This window comes from Phocoena sinus, chromosome 1, assembly GCF_008692025.1.
Source record: "Phocoena sinus isolate mPhoSin1 chromosome 1, mPhoSin1.pri, whole genome shotgun sequence".
NCBI lineage: Eukaryota > Metazoa > Chordata > Mammalia > Artiodactyla > Phocoenidae > Phocoena > Phocoena sinus.
The window spans coordinates 159,682,018-159,699,443 of NC_045763.1; the positions used below are offsets into that span (position 1 = coordinate 159,682,018).

General features: G+C 42.1%; 1 protein-coding gene and 1 non-coding gene across 2 annotated transcripts in view; both read left to right on the forward strand.

Annotated features, from left to right (window-relative positions):
• EFCAB2 (EF-hand calcium binding domain 2) overlaps positions 1-17,426 on the forward strand; it is a 130,788-nt gene that overhangs the window by 95,243 nt on the left and 18,119 nt on the right. Inside the window, exon 3 of the mRNA XM_032651921.1 lies at positions 13,126-13,198. Within this exon, the coding sequence (XP_032507812.1) occupies positions 13,126-13,198 (73 nt within the window). The remainder of the gene's footprint in view (positions 1-13,125; positions 13,199-17,426) is intronic.
• Positions 3,318-3,423, forward strand: LOC116745307. The gene has a single exon (XR_004347376.1). It is a non-coding gene; the product is annotated as a U6 spliceosomal RNA (small nuclear RNA).

The following is a 17,426-nucleotide window of genomic DNA, read 5'->3' on the forward strand; positions in this document are numbered from 1 at the left end:
TAAGGTCTTTAAAGAAGTGATTAAGTTGAAATGCGTGCATTAGGGCAGGCCCTAATCTAATCTGATTTGTGGCCTTACAAGAAGAAATTTGAACACACAGAGAGATACCAGGGATGCAGGCACACAGAGGAAAGACCATGTGAGGACACAGCAAGAGGACAGGTATATGCGAGGCAAGGAGAGAGGCCTCAGAGGAAACTAAACCGGCCAGCACCTTGATCTTGGACTTCTAACCTCCAGAACTATGAGAAAATAAATTTCTGTTCTTTAAGCCACCCAGTCATGGTCTTGTGTTATGGCAGCCCTAGTAAACTAATACAGTTATGATAATGATGATGGTGATGATGATGGTGGTGGTGGTGGCGATGGTGATTTTTTTCTTTTAATAAATTTATTTATTTATGGCTGCATTGGGTCTTCGCTGCCGCACGCAGGCTTCTCATTGTGGTGGCTTCTCTTGTTGCAGAGCATGGGCTCTGGGTGTGCGGGCTTCAGTAGTTGTGGCACATGGGCTCAGTAGTCGTGGCTTGCGGGCTCTAGAGCGCAGGCTCAGTAGTTGTGGCGCAAGGGTTTAGTTGCTCCATGGCATGTGGGAATTTTCCAGACCAGGGCTCGAACCTGTGTCCCTGCATTGGCAGGTGGATTCTTCACCACTGCGCCACCAGGGAAGTCTGTGATTTCTTGATAGTATTTATCACTGCCTAAAATTATCTCATACTTGTGTGTGTGTGTGTGTGTGTGTGTGTGTGTGTGTGTACTTTCTCCTACCGGATTGTGAGTTCCATGGTTAGAGCAGGGACCTAGTCTATTTAATTCATGACAGTAACCACAGTGCTTAGGGCAGTGTCTGAGCCATAGCAGATGTAAAAGTAAAGATGTCATTAACTTATTTATTTATTGTTTCTCTCTATATAATGTCCAATATTTTATAGACCTTTTTTTTTATGAATACACAGTAGATCCAGAGTTCCTCATTTGGAGGCTGTGAACTGTAGCTCATACGAAACTATAAGAAATAACAGAAGATTTTCAGAAAGCATATTTTAGCAGTGGAAGAATGATCCTCACTTATTATAGGGAACTTTGGAGAAAGAGGCCTTTTCTTTTTTCTCTTTTTTTTGGCTGTGCTGTGCGGCATGCCTGATCTTAGTTCCCGACCAAGGATCGAACCTGTGCCCCCTGCAGTGGAAGCACAGAGTCTTTTTTTTTTTTTTTAATTCAAGTATTTTATTCACAGTAAAGTGATTCAGTTATACATATATACATTCTTTTTCGTATGCTTTTCTATTATGGTTTATCATAGGATATTGAATATAGTTCCCTGTGCTATGTAGTAGGACCTTGTCGTTTATCCATTCTATATATAATAGTTTGCATCCGCTAATCCCAAACTCCCATCCATTCCTCCTCCACCCCCCTCCGCCTTGGCAACCACAAGTCTGTTCTCTATGTCTGTGAGTCTGTTTCATAGATAAGTTCATTTGTGTCATATTTTAGATTCCACATATAAGTGATATCATATGGTATTTGTCTTTCTGACTTCCTTTGCTTACTATGATAATCTCTAAGTCCATCCGTGTTGCTGCAAATGGCATTATTTCATTCTTTTTATGACTGAGTAGTATTCTATTGTATAACTGTATCACATCTTCTTTATCCATTCATCTGTCGTTGGACGTTTAGGTTGTTTCCATGTCTTGGCTATTGCAAACAGTGCTGCGCGAAGTCTTAACCACTGGACTGCCAGGGAAGTCCCGAGGCCTTTCTTTGAACAGAGTAGTTCTGTTAAATAAGGAGATGAGGCATTATTTCAGCTTCATGTCATGGCTTTGCCAGAATAAGCTTAGTCTGTGAAAAAATGCCTTCCACGAGGCCAAGGTCTTTGTTTTGTTTTCTATTCTACCTGACAGTAGTGTTCAAAAATATTTATTGAATAAATAAAAATCATTTTCAAATCCTTCTTTGTTCCTTCTTATACATTTTTGAATTGCTTTAAACATTTTCTCATACTTAGCCTAGTATCAGCTATTTCATAGAGGAGGTACAGTATTTTGCCTATTCTCTTCTCCCTTAGAATTGCAGTTATCCTGAATCAGGTTTTCACTTTGTGGTCTTTTTGACCTTAGACTGCCCTTAAGCTGAAGACTCACAACCTAGCTCAATGCCACTGGCTCCACCTTGTGTCAGGAACATGATACTGCACTCACCAAAACGCAGCCTACCAAGAGCCAGCCTGCCCCTGGCCAAACATTTTAAAGTGGTCCAATTGCCGTATGTAAATTAAATGATGATGCCACTATTGGACAACCTTATTGTGACTCATTTGTTGTGAAATGATTTCACCTCCATATCTACTACTCTGTATATAGTGCAGCTATGGAAACAAATTCTTAACCAAAGTTAAACCAGTATTTAACCAAAAAGGCTTTTGGAGTTAGTTTGCAGTTCTTATCAATGTAAGAGAAATCTACTCTGATAAAAGAAGTGTCTCTGCAGATTATAAGGACTTTATTTTTTATAAATGTATTTATTTTTTCAGCTGCGTTGGGTCTTCGTTGCTGTGCACGGGCTTTCTCTAGTTGTGGCGAGAGGGGGCTACTCTTCGTTGTGTGGGCGGGCTTCTCATTGAAGTGGTTTCTCTTGTTGTGGAGCACGGACTCTAGGCGGGGGATTCAGTAGTTGTGGCTCACAGAATCTAGAGTGCAGGCTCAGTAGTTGTGGCGCACGGGCTTAATTGCTCCACGGAATGTGGGATCTTCCTGGACCAGGGCTCAGACCCGTGTCCCCTGCCTTGGCAGGCGGATTCTTAACCTCTGCGCCACCAGGGAAGTCCCTCATGGAATTAAAAAAAAATTACCAACACCTCAATTTTGGTAGGGCTTTCAGAGAAAATGAAAATCAGTTGTTTCACTTGAAGTCCTTAAAATCGGACTTCACTGAAAAAAGTCCATGAAATTGATTTAAAAGGAAGAAAATCTTTTTTCCAAAAGAAAAAGTTTTTTGTTTTTTTTTTACATAGGTTGTATTCGTTTCTGGTTTGTGTATATGGTAGAACGCAAGTGAGTTGGTCCTAACCGCACTGGTTGTTCAGGAGATGCATCTGTCTAGAAATGGCAGGGCAGAAGTCACTTGACCTGTTGAATGACGTGGTTGGGACTCACAGGATCAGTGGTGTGCTGGAGTGAAATCATGTTGACTTGTACCAGCTCACAAGAACTGATGAGTAAGTTTTCAGGAATCCTGCAAGCCACTGTCAAAACCTAACTCATAAAAAATAAGTTATATAAACTTACAAGTAAACGACACTAAAAGCAAATGTGCTCGCGTGGGCAGCACTTAGGCTAAAATTGGAATGGTATGGAGAAATTAGTGTGGCTCCTGCACGAGGGTGACACACAAACTTATAAAGCATTCTATACTTTTCCAAGTTGTTCTATGTAAAATGTAAAATAAATATTTTTATTACCAGTGAAAAATAACAAAAGTAACAAATACTCAAAACTTACCACTTCCTAATTACTCTACTACGTTTTTGTCTTATTTACGCTCTGGAGATGACTTATGTCTGCTGTATGGTGAGGGTACCATGTGATGGTGTGCTATTGTGCATCTCTTCCCAGCTCCGCCTTGAGTGACGTCAGATTGGCATCTTTAAACTGACCAATAGAGATGCAAACGCTCCTGATCAGGGCTTTTCCTCCTGAGGAACCAGTTGACCACATGCACACTCCTGTACACAAATGAGTTTGTTTATGCCTTCTCTCTCTCTCTACTCTTCCAAAAGCCTGACAGAAAGACTTTAGAAGAAATTACTAAAATTTAAAAACTTTTAATTTTATTTTACTACTTTGACGTCAATATGTTTTTTAAATAGTTTTTTAAAGGTGACTTTAATAATTTCAAGTACTTTAATAATTTTAATAATATTAAAATTATTTTAAAAGGTTAGTTTAAAATAATTTTTGGGCTTCCCTGGTGGCGCAGTGGTTGCAAGTCCGCCTACCGATGCAGGGGACACAGGTTCGTGTCCCGGTCCGGGAAGATCCCACATGCCACGGAGCGGCTGGGCCCGTGAGCCATGGCCGCTGAGCCTGCACGTCCGGAGCCTGTGCTCCGCAGCAGGAGAGGCCACGACAGTGAGAGGCCCGCATACCGCAAAAAAGAAAAAAAAAAAATTCAATCAATTCACTTGATTCAAAATCTTATTCAGTAGAAGTTAAATAGGTTAATCAGCCTTAATATTATATATAATTCTATCAATTACTTTCTTATTTCATATTTTTATTTCATTTTCTAGTTCCTGTCAACTATCTTATTTCCTCTTATTTCTGAACTTCTTTCTTTTATTTTCATTAAGCGTTGACATTTCTATTTCTTGCCTCCTAAAACTATATTTTCACCTCTTTCAGTGTTTTCTTACGTTTTCCTTTTTAGATCTCTTCCTTTTCAGACCTCTCTCTTCCTAAAAAATTAATGGTCTGGTCTTTTTCTGGCCTCTGTTCTTTCTTGCATTTCTCTTTTTTTCTTAGCTCACCTTTAGGAGCCTTACAACACATGGGGCTGAATGTTCACAATATGGTTTTCTTCAGAATGGCCAAGGTCTCAGCCCCACCCAGATCCATCTTGAGTTCTTCAGAGCCCACCTGACCCTTCTGCTGCGTCCTGTGTTCTTGGCACTAGGATTATAATGTGAGAGGAGCCCAGGGGATCATTTGGTCTTTGGTGCCTCAGGACCTGCGAGAAAAAAAGAAGCTCCGAGTTACCTTTGCTTCTGCTGTCATTTCCCTTTACAGTCCTCTCGAGGACTCTATTTAGGAACCCTGGAGGCCTCTTGAAATATGATACCTCATCCGGTATCATTTGAAGAAAGAGCACACAAGAGAGGAAGGGGCTATGAGTGTTTAAACATCACCTCCCTTCTCCACCTCACTTGCCTTTGCATTATTTTCTTCTCCATCACCCTCTCTGTGGCCTTTACAGGGCGGTGCAGTCAACCAATGGCCACAGAAAGCCACCTCCCGTTGAGCTGCCTTATGGGTCAGAGGCTGATCTGACTGTTCTGCTGGGATGTGCTACGCATCTTTAGAGAGCTTGAGCCCAGTGCTTGTTAGGGTCACTCACAAGGGGCAGGACAGGAATAAAGACACAGATGTAGAGAATAGACTTGAGGACACGGGGAGGGGGAAGGGGAAGCTGGGACGAAGTGAGAGAGTGGCATGGACATATATACACTACCAAACATAAAATAGATAGCTAGTGGGAAGCAGCCACATAGCACAGGGAGATCAGCTCGGTGCTCTGTGTCCACCTAGAGGGGTGGGATAGGGAGGGTGGGAGGGAGACGCAAGAGGGAGGGGATATGGGGATATATGTATACGTATAGCTGATTCACTTTGTGGTACAGCAGAAACTAACACACAATTGTAAATCAGTTATACTCCAATAAAGATGTTAAAAAAAACCAAAAAAAAAAACCCCAGGCCTTTTCCTGCAGCAGCAGGAACAGTTCCCCGTGCTGCCTTCTCATTGTTTGGTCGAGGGATGAAAAGGGCTCCATCCTTTTCATATGTTTTTCTTTTACCTGAAAGAATGGTAGACTGGTATCCAGCTTCACCTCTACTTGTACTTCATGAAACAGAATATTTTAGATCTATCATCTCGCTAAGTTTTCAATATTAAATTCTAAAATAATGAGGAAAAATGTTGTAACTAATATATTTTATTGTGAAACTGAGGGCGAAGACATCCTTAATAATCAGCTTTTCAAGCCAAAATGGTAAAAATAGTATAACATGAAAGAACAAATTGTTTTGTGAATAGTTTATACAAGGCAGAATTTCTTACTACTTTGGTTTTGATTATGAGAATGAAATGAAGTTTAAAAAACTTCAGGCTTATGGACGAATAGTAAATGGTACGCTGAACCCTTGTGTACTTTCACTTAGATTCACCAATTTTTAACATTTTGCCACACTTGCTTTTGATTGTGTGCACTTTCTCCATATATATGTACATATATATTAATATGTATGTACATGTATATATTTATATGTATGTATTTGTGCATTTTATTATTATTTTCCTTTTGCTGGACTCTTTGAGAGTAAGTTGTAGGCACTGGGACCTTTTCCCTTAAATACTCTGGTGTGTATCCTCTGAGAACAAAAGCATTCTCTTTTATAAGCCACAGGTTTTGTGTGTCTGTGTTTTTAAAAATAATCTTAGAGTCAGACCACATGGGGAGAACTTTAAGAAGCCATTTGGCTCCTTCCCCTGCTTCTTGCAGGTAAATTCCTAAACAGTACAAAGTTGATATTTTCCAGGAGTGATAAACACAGATTCCTACGTAGAGCGGGCCTGTAATATAAGTGTGTGAATCAGAAGTGTAGGACAGTTCTCATGATATTTATGTATGTCCCCTCTAAACAAAGAAGCAAACCAATGCTATGCTAAACAAAGCCTTATCTGAGGGCCACATTTGTTCTTTGTGTCATCAGTTTGTGATCCCTGGATCTATCTTCAAGGCTCTCATAGGGTGGCATATCCACAGCTTTCTTTAGAAGCACCTTGTTATAGTCAAGAAGTTCTCCTTTAAGCCTAACTAAATGCTCAGTTAAGATTTATGAGAGACAGCAGTGTACAGGGGTTAAGAGTATAGATTCTAACTTGTGTGTGTCTGAATCCCATTTCCACTATTTACTAGGATCTTGGGAAATGTACCTGATGTTTTTGTGGTTCAGTTTTCCTCATTTGTGAAACAGCAGTACCTACCACACAGAGCTGTTGTGAGGAAGTATTTTTTTCACATCCGTACGAATCATGATCGTGGTATAAGGGAGGTGAGTGAGATGTGAAGTCTGTTTTTTCTAGGAGTCTTAGAGGAGATGTCCATTCCTAAGCCAGAAAGCTAATTAATCTAGTTTTCTCACATCGTGAGAGATTGTGTTTCTGTTCTCATCCCCATTCTCTACTTAGCCCTCTTGTCAGACTTCTCCACAGCTGCCGAGATTTCCCTAGTCCTGAGGAGGTCATTGCTTGAACATATTGGCTATATGTGACCTCAGGCAAGTTCTTTAACGCCTTTGGGATTTAATTTCTTCATCTGTAAAATGGAGATAATAGTAGTACCTACCTCATAGTGAGATGAGGATTAAATGAGTTGATATATGCACTGTGCTAGAATGTGCCTGGCATGGAGTGAGTGCTGTGGAGCTGTGCCGTTAGGTATGACATGCATTCTCTTCAGTAGGCATCCTCCTCAACTGTGTATTCTGTACTTGTGGTCTAGATTTTCTTACCACTAGCACTCTTGGGGGCGGCGGGGGGAGCAGTTCTCTTCCTCTCTCCTCTGGAAGTGCTGTTATTAAGATACCAGTGGTCTTCTTTTTGTCCAAATCTAAGATACTTCTTATTCTCTTAGCCTTCTGTAATATTTTTAACAGTAGAGATCATCTTGCAAATAAGGGTACTGGGCAGGGGGCACTTAAGGGGGCTATAGGAAGAAGAGAGCGTCAGATGAAGATAAGGAAGGGAACATGGGAGCGAGAGAGAGACATGGACTGATTGATGGGTTGAGACCCAGTGATGGCAGGATTTTGCAGAGGGGTTAGGTGTGCAGTGGATGAGTGGGAAATGGAATCGACAGTTGCAAGATAAGTAATTTAGAAGAAGTATTGTGATAGCAAAAGGAAGCTGAGAAATAGAATGGTTGGAGGTGGTAGGGCACCTATCAGAAATTTTTTCAGGATAAGGAAGATATGTGAACGTTTTACAGCAAAAGAGGAAGCATCTAATAAAGGAAAAGAGTGAAATGCTGAGAGAGGCAGGTGTGTCAAGAATAAGAGTCAAGACTGGAACTAAGAAAAACTGAGAGGGGTTAGCTTTGTTAGGAAGAGCACTTTGTATCCCTTCAAGGTTGAGAGCGTAAGGAAGGGGGTATGTACATACTTCTGAAGTGGTGTGAGGGAAGTGCCTGGGACGGTGGTGGTATGAACTGGATGTTTGAGTCCTTCTCAAATTCATATTCATATGTCGAGGCCCTAACCCCCAATGTGATGGCATTTGGAGGTGGGGCCTTTGGGAGGTGATTAGGTTTAGGTGAGGTCATGAGAGTGGAGCCCCCATGATGGGATCAGGGCCCCCAGAAGAAGAGGGAGACCAGAGCCTGCTCTCCTCTCCTCCCACCCTGTGAGGACACAGCAAGAAGGTGGTTGTCTGCAAGCCTGGAAGAGGGCGGTCACCAGACCCCGAATCTGCTGGTGCCTCAATCTCAGACTTCAAGCCTCCAGAACTATGAGAAATAAATGTTTGTGGTTTAAGCCACCTAGTCTGTGGTGTGTTGTTAGAGCAGCCTGAGCTGACTGAGCAGGTGGTCGGAGGGTTGGTGATGGTGCCAGCCTTAGCAGTTTTCATCTGTTCAGTGAAGGAGGTGACAGGGTTTTCTGCTGAGATTAAGGGAGTCAGTGCTTTGGAGCTTGAGGCAAGAGAGGCCTCAGAAGAGCTGTTTTGGGAGGCGTTTTCTAGGGAATCAAAAGGAGATGAAAGAAAGGATTGTCAGGCGACGTCCAGGACACTTGATGCTGGATAGCATGAATTTGTAGTGGGCTATGGTTGTTTTGTTTTTTGTTAATTATTTTCTTCCAGCAGTGCTTTGCAGGAACAGGAAAGTAAAAGTTAGAGATGCTCAGGGTTATGGATCATTAGAGCAGGCAGGATGGAAGTTAAGGGGCCCAGAATCCAGGATGGTGGTAATGGTAATTTCGAATGGTTGACTATAGAATATTGAACAACCATATGTGTAGGTTAATTAATTGCTAAACACAGCTGTGTGAGTGAGCCCAGGGGAAACCAGTAGAGGAACCGTCCAGCCAACCCACAGAATTATGAAAAATAAAAACTCGTTGTTTAAGCCCCTATGTCTTGGGCAGCATGTGACCCAGCAACGGAAACCTGCAATGCTCTGCCTTGAGTTGGACAGCTGCAACCGGAAGCCTGGGGCCAAGGGAGCCGGTGCAGTAGGAGGTTAGGCCCTCAGGGAGTGGAGCAGGGGAAGAATGGAGAGGGGTTCTGGAGAGGCACACAGAGAATATGCAGCAGAGCCGGTGAAGCACAGGCTTTAGAGTGTGAGAGCGAGGGCCGGGCTCGCCATCTGGAAAACGGGTGCCTAGAGAGGCAGGTCGTGGTGGTGAGTGGCAGATAAGAGCCCGTGCCTCCCCGTTCACTCTTGGCAGAGGACCTTGCCTTTCCACACAGAAGTGAGGCAGGCCTTCATATCCCACTCCCAGCCACAAACTTAGGCTTACAGATATGAAGTAGAGGACAAAGATGTGTCACATTTCTGTATTTTTCTAAATCTAATCAAATTCCATTTTCTCATGTGCCAAGATGAGGAAAAGGTCAACATTAGCCGTTCGTTGGCTTCTCCTTCTTCTCTCTCATGTTGCCCCGGGATCCCAAGGCTGTTGCAGTCTTTAGGATAAACAAGGAGAAGGAAGATCACTGTACTGCTGAGATGTCGAGGACTGAAGGCGGGGGGCAGGTAGCATCGCCTTCCTCTGTGCCAAGTTCAGCTTCCAGAGCCCCGGAGCACAGAGGAAGAGGTTAGCTTTCCACAGGAGGCAGGGTGGGTGAGCTAGCAGACCTGTTGGTTGTGTGCAGGTGAGCTCTTGAGTTTTGTATTGTTCTTTAGGCCACTGTGGACTCATCAGCTGAAGGGTCTTTGCCCTTTTCTCTTATATCATCAGGCCTTTGTGTTTCAGGACTAGAGAGAAGGAAGTTTCTTGATGCTTAGAGGACATCATTAGGCTTTGTTTTCTGTGGTCTGCATAGGCAGAGTGTGACAATCCAGCTAGATGCACTCAGAAGAACAGAAGATGGTGATAGGTTCTTCAAAGGGAGGTAGAAAGAGGGATAGAGTAAAATTTTCTAAGGCTGCGAGGAGGATCCTGCCACCCTCTCACAGGTAGCAACTTGCTGGTGGCAGGACCTCAGATCGGATGGCTGTGTGGACACAGCACTAAGCACCTGGCCCAGCCCTTCCCACCTCCTCTGGAAGCCCACCTGCTCAGTCGACGGTGCCCTCATCAGCCTTCTACTTTGCACTGGCTCATTCCCATTGGTATTAAAACATGCTCACCTTTTTCTGGTCTTAAATTAAAAAAAAATCTTCCTTGACACCATGTCCCCCTCCAGACATCTCTTCTTCCCCTTCACTTTATAGATCCATCTACCTCAACCCAGTGCAATCTGATTTCTCCCCCACTTTCAAGTGAAACATCCTTGATCAAAAATCAGAACTGGGCTTCCCTGGTGGTGCAGTGGTTGAGAGTCCGCCTGCCGATGCAGGGGACACGGGTTTGTGCCCTGGTCCGGGAAGATCCCACATGCCGCGGAACGGCTGCGCCCGTGAGCCATGGCCGCTGAACCTGCACATCCGGAGCCTGTTGTTCCGCAACGGGAGAGGCCACAACATTGAGAGGCCCACGTACCGCAAAAAAAAAAACAAAAAAATCAGAAACAAAACAAACAAAAACAAAAAAATCAGAACTGATTTCCTTCTTCACTAAATCCAGTGGATATTTCTCAGAACTTGTCTTACTCGACCTCCCAGCAGCATTTGAGACCAAAGAAGACTCAATTTTTCCATCTCTTTCCTTAGCTTCCATGACACCACCCTGTCCTGAATTTCTGCTCTTACCCCCTGGCTCCTCTTCCCTGTGTCTAGTGCAGGGATTAGACCATTGTGTCAGTGTAGGTACTCCTCTGAGCTCTTCCTGGCTCGTCATCTCTTCCAGCCGGGATACTCTTACTAGAGGAGCTGTTCTGCTCCCATGGTTTTGTTACCAGATCTGTGCTTCCAGCCCAGATTTTCTCCTGTGCATCCTTATACATGTCAAGTCTATGGTTTGCTTTTATCCCCCTTGAAAGCTAGTAAGTTAGTCTGTTACTGTTTCATAGATGTTGGCAGAAGACATGAGACCTGGGTCAGCGACAAAGGACTTCATTTAAGTATGGTTGAGGGACTTCCCTGGTGGTCCAGTGGTTTAAGACTCCACGCTTCCACTGCAGGGGGCACAGGTTCAACCCCTGGTCGGGGAACTAAAATCCCACATGCTGCGAGGTGCGGCCAATAAATAAAGAAATAAGGTTGAAAGTTTCTCAGAGCAGCAGAAGGAGGGGATTGACTATGTTGCTGACACAACACACTATAATTCTAATGTTCTCTTTATGTACTGTACTTGTCTTTGCAAAGTGTGAACATGATGGCAGCTGTTGCCTAGAAAAGTACCATCAAAGGAGTATTACACATCTAATTTAAAATTTTCTAGTAACCATATTTTAAAGAAGTAAAAGAAAGGGCATTTTAACAATATGTTTTATTTAACTGATATGTCTAAAATATTATGATTTCCACATGTAATCGATTAAAAATTTTTAATGAGATATTTTACAATTTTTTCACACTAAGTTTTTGAAGTCCATGTATATTTTTTTACTTAGAGCCCATTTCAGTCTGGATTAGTCACATTGCTAGTGCCCCACAGCCAGATGGAGGTTGTAGCTACGGTACTGCACGTCTCAGGCCTGAAATTTCTCTTTTTCCCCATCCCACCTCCCCGAGATTTCTAACCTGCAAGGGCATTCAGGCCTTTCCCATCTCCCTTCCTTACCCTCCCTTTGTTTCTGTGAATTAAGGAAGCCTTTATTCTTGTCCTTCTGCATCTGGAGTTGAAGCAGTTCTCTGATTCGAAGAACAGAAGGCCTAGGAGGTTATGGAGGGGATAAATCTGTGAATACTTCTCAAATTATATTTTTTGCCCCTGCCTCATTAACTGTTTGTTCTAATGTATGCAGTAGCCCCGTCTGATGTTACAAGAACATTACTACATTGGTGTTGGCCAGTTTCATGGGTCATCTTTAGGGGCTTCTAGAGAGAAAGTATAATCTCATAAGATATTTGGGGTGTGTAGTAGTAGCACCATGTTCAGATTCTGCCTCAATGAGGGCTGTGGGCAGGAAAAGCTGTGCAGAGGTGTTGAGCCTAAGGTGCTCAGGGAGTTGTGAAATAGAGTTGGCGTGAAGACCTTACATGTTTAGCTGGCCTTCAGATCAATCAGTGAACGTCGAGAATCCTGTCTTCCACAGTTACTGACTTTAGGTTTTCCTCTTAAGTTGATACTCATCCTGCAGCTTCCTTAAGTAAAGAACTTAAAAATTCTTATTTAAAATATTTTCTCAGTAAAATAGTCAGCAAATATAACACCACCAATATTAGCCAGAATGGTAAAGAAGCTAAATATTCTAGTTAAGTGAATATTTGTGAAATTAACATTCAAAATGTCACAACCTTTTAATCATTTTAAGTGGAAATATTTAACAATCTATTATAAATCCTCTGTCTCAGCACCCAGGGAGTGCAGAATATAATTCTACTTTCCTTAGGCTATTTGTTGAATTGAATTAAATTACCATGGGGCGGGGTGGGGAGTAGCTGATATTCACTGGGTGGCTGCTCTGCCGAAAGCTGTGCTTATGTTACGATGGCTCTTTGCCCTGAGCCCCTCCCAGTCCAGTTCTGAGGATTTCAAGGGAGGTACTGGGTTTTACCTCCCAGGCAGGATTATGTGCACAGGGATTAACCTGCCCAGTCTAGCAAATTGCAGGGCTGGAGTTTGAACCCTAGCAGTCCGCCACTAGAGCTCATGCTTTTAGGTTCTCTGCCACTAATGTAGACTTCACCACATTAGAAATTATCATCCTCATTTTACAGATGTGGAAACTGAGGCTCAAAAGAATTAACTAACACTTAAAGCCAGTCAGTAAGTGGCTGACCTTTCTTTTCCTTATTTCTCCCTCCTTTCTTTTCCTTTTCGAGAACTTTTTGATTTGGGCCCAGGCAGGGCTTGCACTTGCCAGTCAACACAACACAGATCCTTCTTTCTTCTCTCTTGGGTTCACTTGTCTGCCTTCGCCTTTCCTCAGAAAGTACCTTCCATCCTCTTGAGGCAATATTTATTGTATGACTTTGTTTGCTATGCTACATCTGCTCTGAAATAATTTAGAGAAATATAGCGCTTGTCTTTTCAGAGTTTATATTCTAAAGCAATTGACTTCTTTTTTCCCCAGAGAGATCGGAACAATTATCAGGTCATTAGGATGCTGCCCTAGTGAAGGAGAGCTACATGATCTCATTGCAGAGGTAAGTAGGGCTAAGAAAGTTCCATTCAGCAGACTCTCTGCGCGACTCCGTCTTCTTGTAATTAAAAAAAAAAACAAAACCCTTACATGAAGTGAAAAATGCCCTAAACTACCAAATGTGCGTAGTGAAGACATTAGGACAGCTGTATGAATTAGCAAATCAACAGGATCTGCAAGAATTAATATCAGATCTTGAAGAAATGTTTATGACCAGGTAATGCAATGGATCAAGTAAGGACCTCACTTTAGATATCACACACTTTGTAATTAGTTGAAGAGAGGCCAGTAGACACAGGGGACTGACTGTATGCAGAGGGAATATTGACAGATGAAGGAATATAGTAAATAACGTCAGCTCAAAGGAGATAGAAGCGGTAGAGACTACAGAATATATTTGGGGAAATATAACTAACTTTCAGAAGCAGTAGTAAATAAAATAATAACTACCTTGACATTGAATTTTGAAAATGCTTATTTGTAATAGTGTAGATGAGTTGCTGGAGGGAATTATCTCATAAAGCGGTGATGAACAGCCCAAGACCAGAGAGCTTCATGCCCTGTTTGGTTTTCCAGAAAAGTGTCCAGTCTGTTTTCAAATACAGCTTTCAGTTCAACAGGGCAGAGGCGGGCTTCCCTGGTGGCTCAGTGGTTGAGAGTCCGCCTGCCGATGCAGGGGACGTGGGTTCGTGCCCCGGTCCGGGAAGGTACCACATGCTGCAGACTGGCTGGGCCCATGAGCCATGGCCGCTGAGCCTGTGCATCCGGAGCCTGTGCTCCACAACGGGAGAGGCCACAACAGTGAGAGGCCTGTGTACCACAAAAAAAAAAAAATACAGGAGCCAGCTTGAAGGGGCTCCATAGTTAAATCTATGATAATTTCAGCATCAAAACAAACAGAACAGGGCTTCACTGGTGGCGCAGTGGTTAAGAATCCACCTGCCAATGCAGAGGACATGGGTTTGAGCCCTGGTCTGGGAAGATCCCACATGCTGCAGAGCGCCTGGGCCCGTGAGCCATGGCCACTGAGCCTGCGCGTCCGGAGCCTGTGCTTCGCAACGGGAGAGGCCACACCAGTGAGAGGCCCGCATACTAACAACAACAACAAAAAAAAAACAAGGCAGAGGCCTGAAGGGAAAAAAAAACTACCTGGGCAACCATCAGGAGAAGAATCTTTTCAGAATTGCTTATCTAGGTATGTGGGTTTTTGTGGAGGCCAGGGATCAACAAAGAGGATAAGGAGAAAGGCAAGGAAGTGTGATTTTATTTATCTCCTTCCTTGCACCCAGCACAGTACTTGCTTCTTTAGTGTTACACAGAAGAGAAGGAGTTGTGACTCTGGGTGAGTCGCTTAACCTCTGTAAATATCAGTTTCTCCATAATGACACCTACTTCAGAGTTTGCTTCAAAGATAAATGAAATAATGTATAAGAAGACATGTTTTGGGCTTCCCTGGTGGCGCAGTGGTTGAGAATCTGCCTGCCGATGCAGGGGACATGGGTTCGAGCCCTGGTCTGGGAGGATCCCACATGCCGTGGAGCAACTAGGCCCATGAGCCACAACTACTGAGCCTGCGCATCTGGAGCCTGTACTCCACAACAAGAGAGGCCGCAATAGTGAGAGGCCCGCGCACCGCAATGAAGAGTGGCCCCCGCTTGCCACAACTAGGGAAAGCCCTCACACAGAAACGAAGACCCAGCACAGCCAAAAATAAATAAATTAATTAATAAACTCCTACCCCCAACATCTAAAAAAAAGACATGTTTTGAATCCTAAAGCACATGGAAGATTAGGAAGATGACTCTGTTGCTCCACGTTAGCATTTTGATAACTAAAAAGAAGTACCAATTTTTCATTAGCATTTAAATGTATTCAGTAAAGCAGGAAATTGTTTTTTCATTTTGGGATCCAGTAAAGGTATTATTACTGAGCAGAGGGGGAAAAAAATCTGTTCTCCTTCATTGGTCCTCACTGTTTAAAAAAAAAGGTTTTGATCACTCCCGTAAAGTGACCATCATCAAAGCTAGAATTTGTGTTAGAGAGAGGAAAGTTGGCACTGTGGAAGACCTAGGAACTGGAAGATGAATTTACAGTGAAATCATAATTATTGTGTGTCATTGAGTAGAGTAAGGGAGCAGTAATGAAAATGTCTCTGAAAGTCAGTAGATGAGAAACTTTAGAGCCTAATTCTTTTATGGTTTGCTTGTATGTTTTAATCTGTAGCAGGGATCAGAAAACCACAACCCCTGGGCCAAAACCCCTGGGCCACAACCCCTGGACCAGTCCACCACCTGTTTTTGTAAATAAAGTTTTATTGGAACACAGCTAGACTCCTTTACTTACATATTATCTATGACTGTTTACTTACTACAAGAACAGAGTTAAGAGACCATATGGTTTGCAAAGCTTAAAGGATCTGGCCCTTTACAGAAAAAGGTTGCCAACTCCTGATCTATAGGTTTCTCTGGCAAAGTAGAGCAAATACCACATCTAGTGTCAGGAGATCTAGGTTCAAATCCCATAGCTACCACTTATGACCATGTCGCATTTGGTGAGCCACTTAATCTTTCAAAGCCTGGTTCTACATCTGCGAAAGGAATGCAACAATACCATAGTGTTTTTATGAAGATTAAGTTTAATAACTGTGAGGAATCAGCTGTTACTTTGTGGGCCCTCTGTGCATGTTTGGATTTGCTTGCTCTGTAGGTGGCTCTCTACCAAAATGCCCCCGTGGGTTTGGGTAGTTAACCACAGTAGGTGCTCAGGTCCCAATGTTTTATTTTGTCTTTACAGTTTTCTTAGGTACATTGACACAACTTTTGAAAAGTACAGATATTTAGAACAGTTATGGACCAGTAGGGATCACTGAGCTATTTAAGCCCATAAATGTTTTTCTATAGTTGCTCACAACACAGTTTATTCAGATTAAATTCTAGCCAAATGCTTAAAAAGCTTTGGGTGTGACTACCCTATTTGAAGTTTCCCAAATAACTGAGAGGAAAAAAGCATGTAGATATTTGTATGATTCAAATACATTTAGAAAATCAAAGCTACATAATAGTAAACATCTAGGGGTAAATGTCATATTGCTAAATGCTCTGTCATAGTTTCAGAACTGAGATGTTTGTGCCTCATTTGCTCTGAAATGAAATAATGACTATGTTTTAAATTCTTCTGTAAAAAATTGAAATCTGTGTGTGGTTCTCTAGTTGTCATTTACTTGAATTTTAGTGTCGATGCATACTAACTTTCAGCCCTCCACTTCCTGGAGATCAACTTGAAATCTGATGTATCTCTTGAAATAGATCATTTAAAAAATCACTCAGCATTGATCCCTCCACTTAATATTCTGTAGTTAGCCACTTGCCCCAAATAATCTCTGCCTGCGTGGAATATCACAAAACCCAGCAACTGTGAGAAAGGTTAATACAAATTTTGCCAACATACATACAGTTTACTAAACAATTCTTCCTTTAATATTAATTTAGAGCTATCTAGGATCTTCAGTGTGCAAGAGCTGGGAGGAGATAATGGCATTTTAGTACGAGTGGAAAGGATATTTAGAGGTCTGCATCCTTTAAAGTTCAAACCTAAGTGGTATTATGGAGAATTTAAAGTAATTATAAAGGAGAACTAAAGGATTTTGGGAAAATAATACCATGTTGGTGAGATTATTACATTGCACAGTGATTTAAAAACAGGTCATTTCATCAGGAAGTTTTAAAAATCATAAATGTATTTTTAAAAAGCAGAAATGGACAGATTAGAGGGAGAAACAGACAATTCCACAATCACAGATGAAGATTTCAGTAACCCTCTCTAAGTAATTGATAGAACACCTACATAAAATATCAGCAAAGATATAGAAGACACAAACAACACCATCAACCATTCTGACCTAATTGATATTTATAGAACAGTACCCCCAACAACCACAAAATACATGTTCTTTCCAAGTGTACATGCGATGTTCATTAAGATAGATTAAGTACTGGGCCATAAAACAAGTCACAACAGATTTTTAAAAATTAAAATCATACAGGATATGTTTTCTGATACCAAAAGAAAAAGAATTAAATAGAGATCAACTGAGAATAATATCACTAGGAAATCCTCAAATACTTGGAATTAAGCAACATACTTTTTTTTTTTTAAGATTTTTTAATGTGGACCAATTTTAAAGCAATACTGTGCTACAGTATTGCTTCTGTTTTATGTTTTGGTCCTTTGGC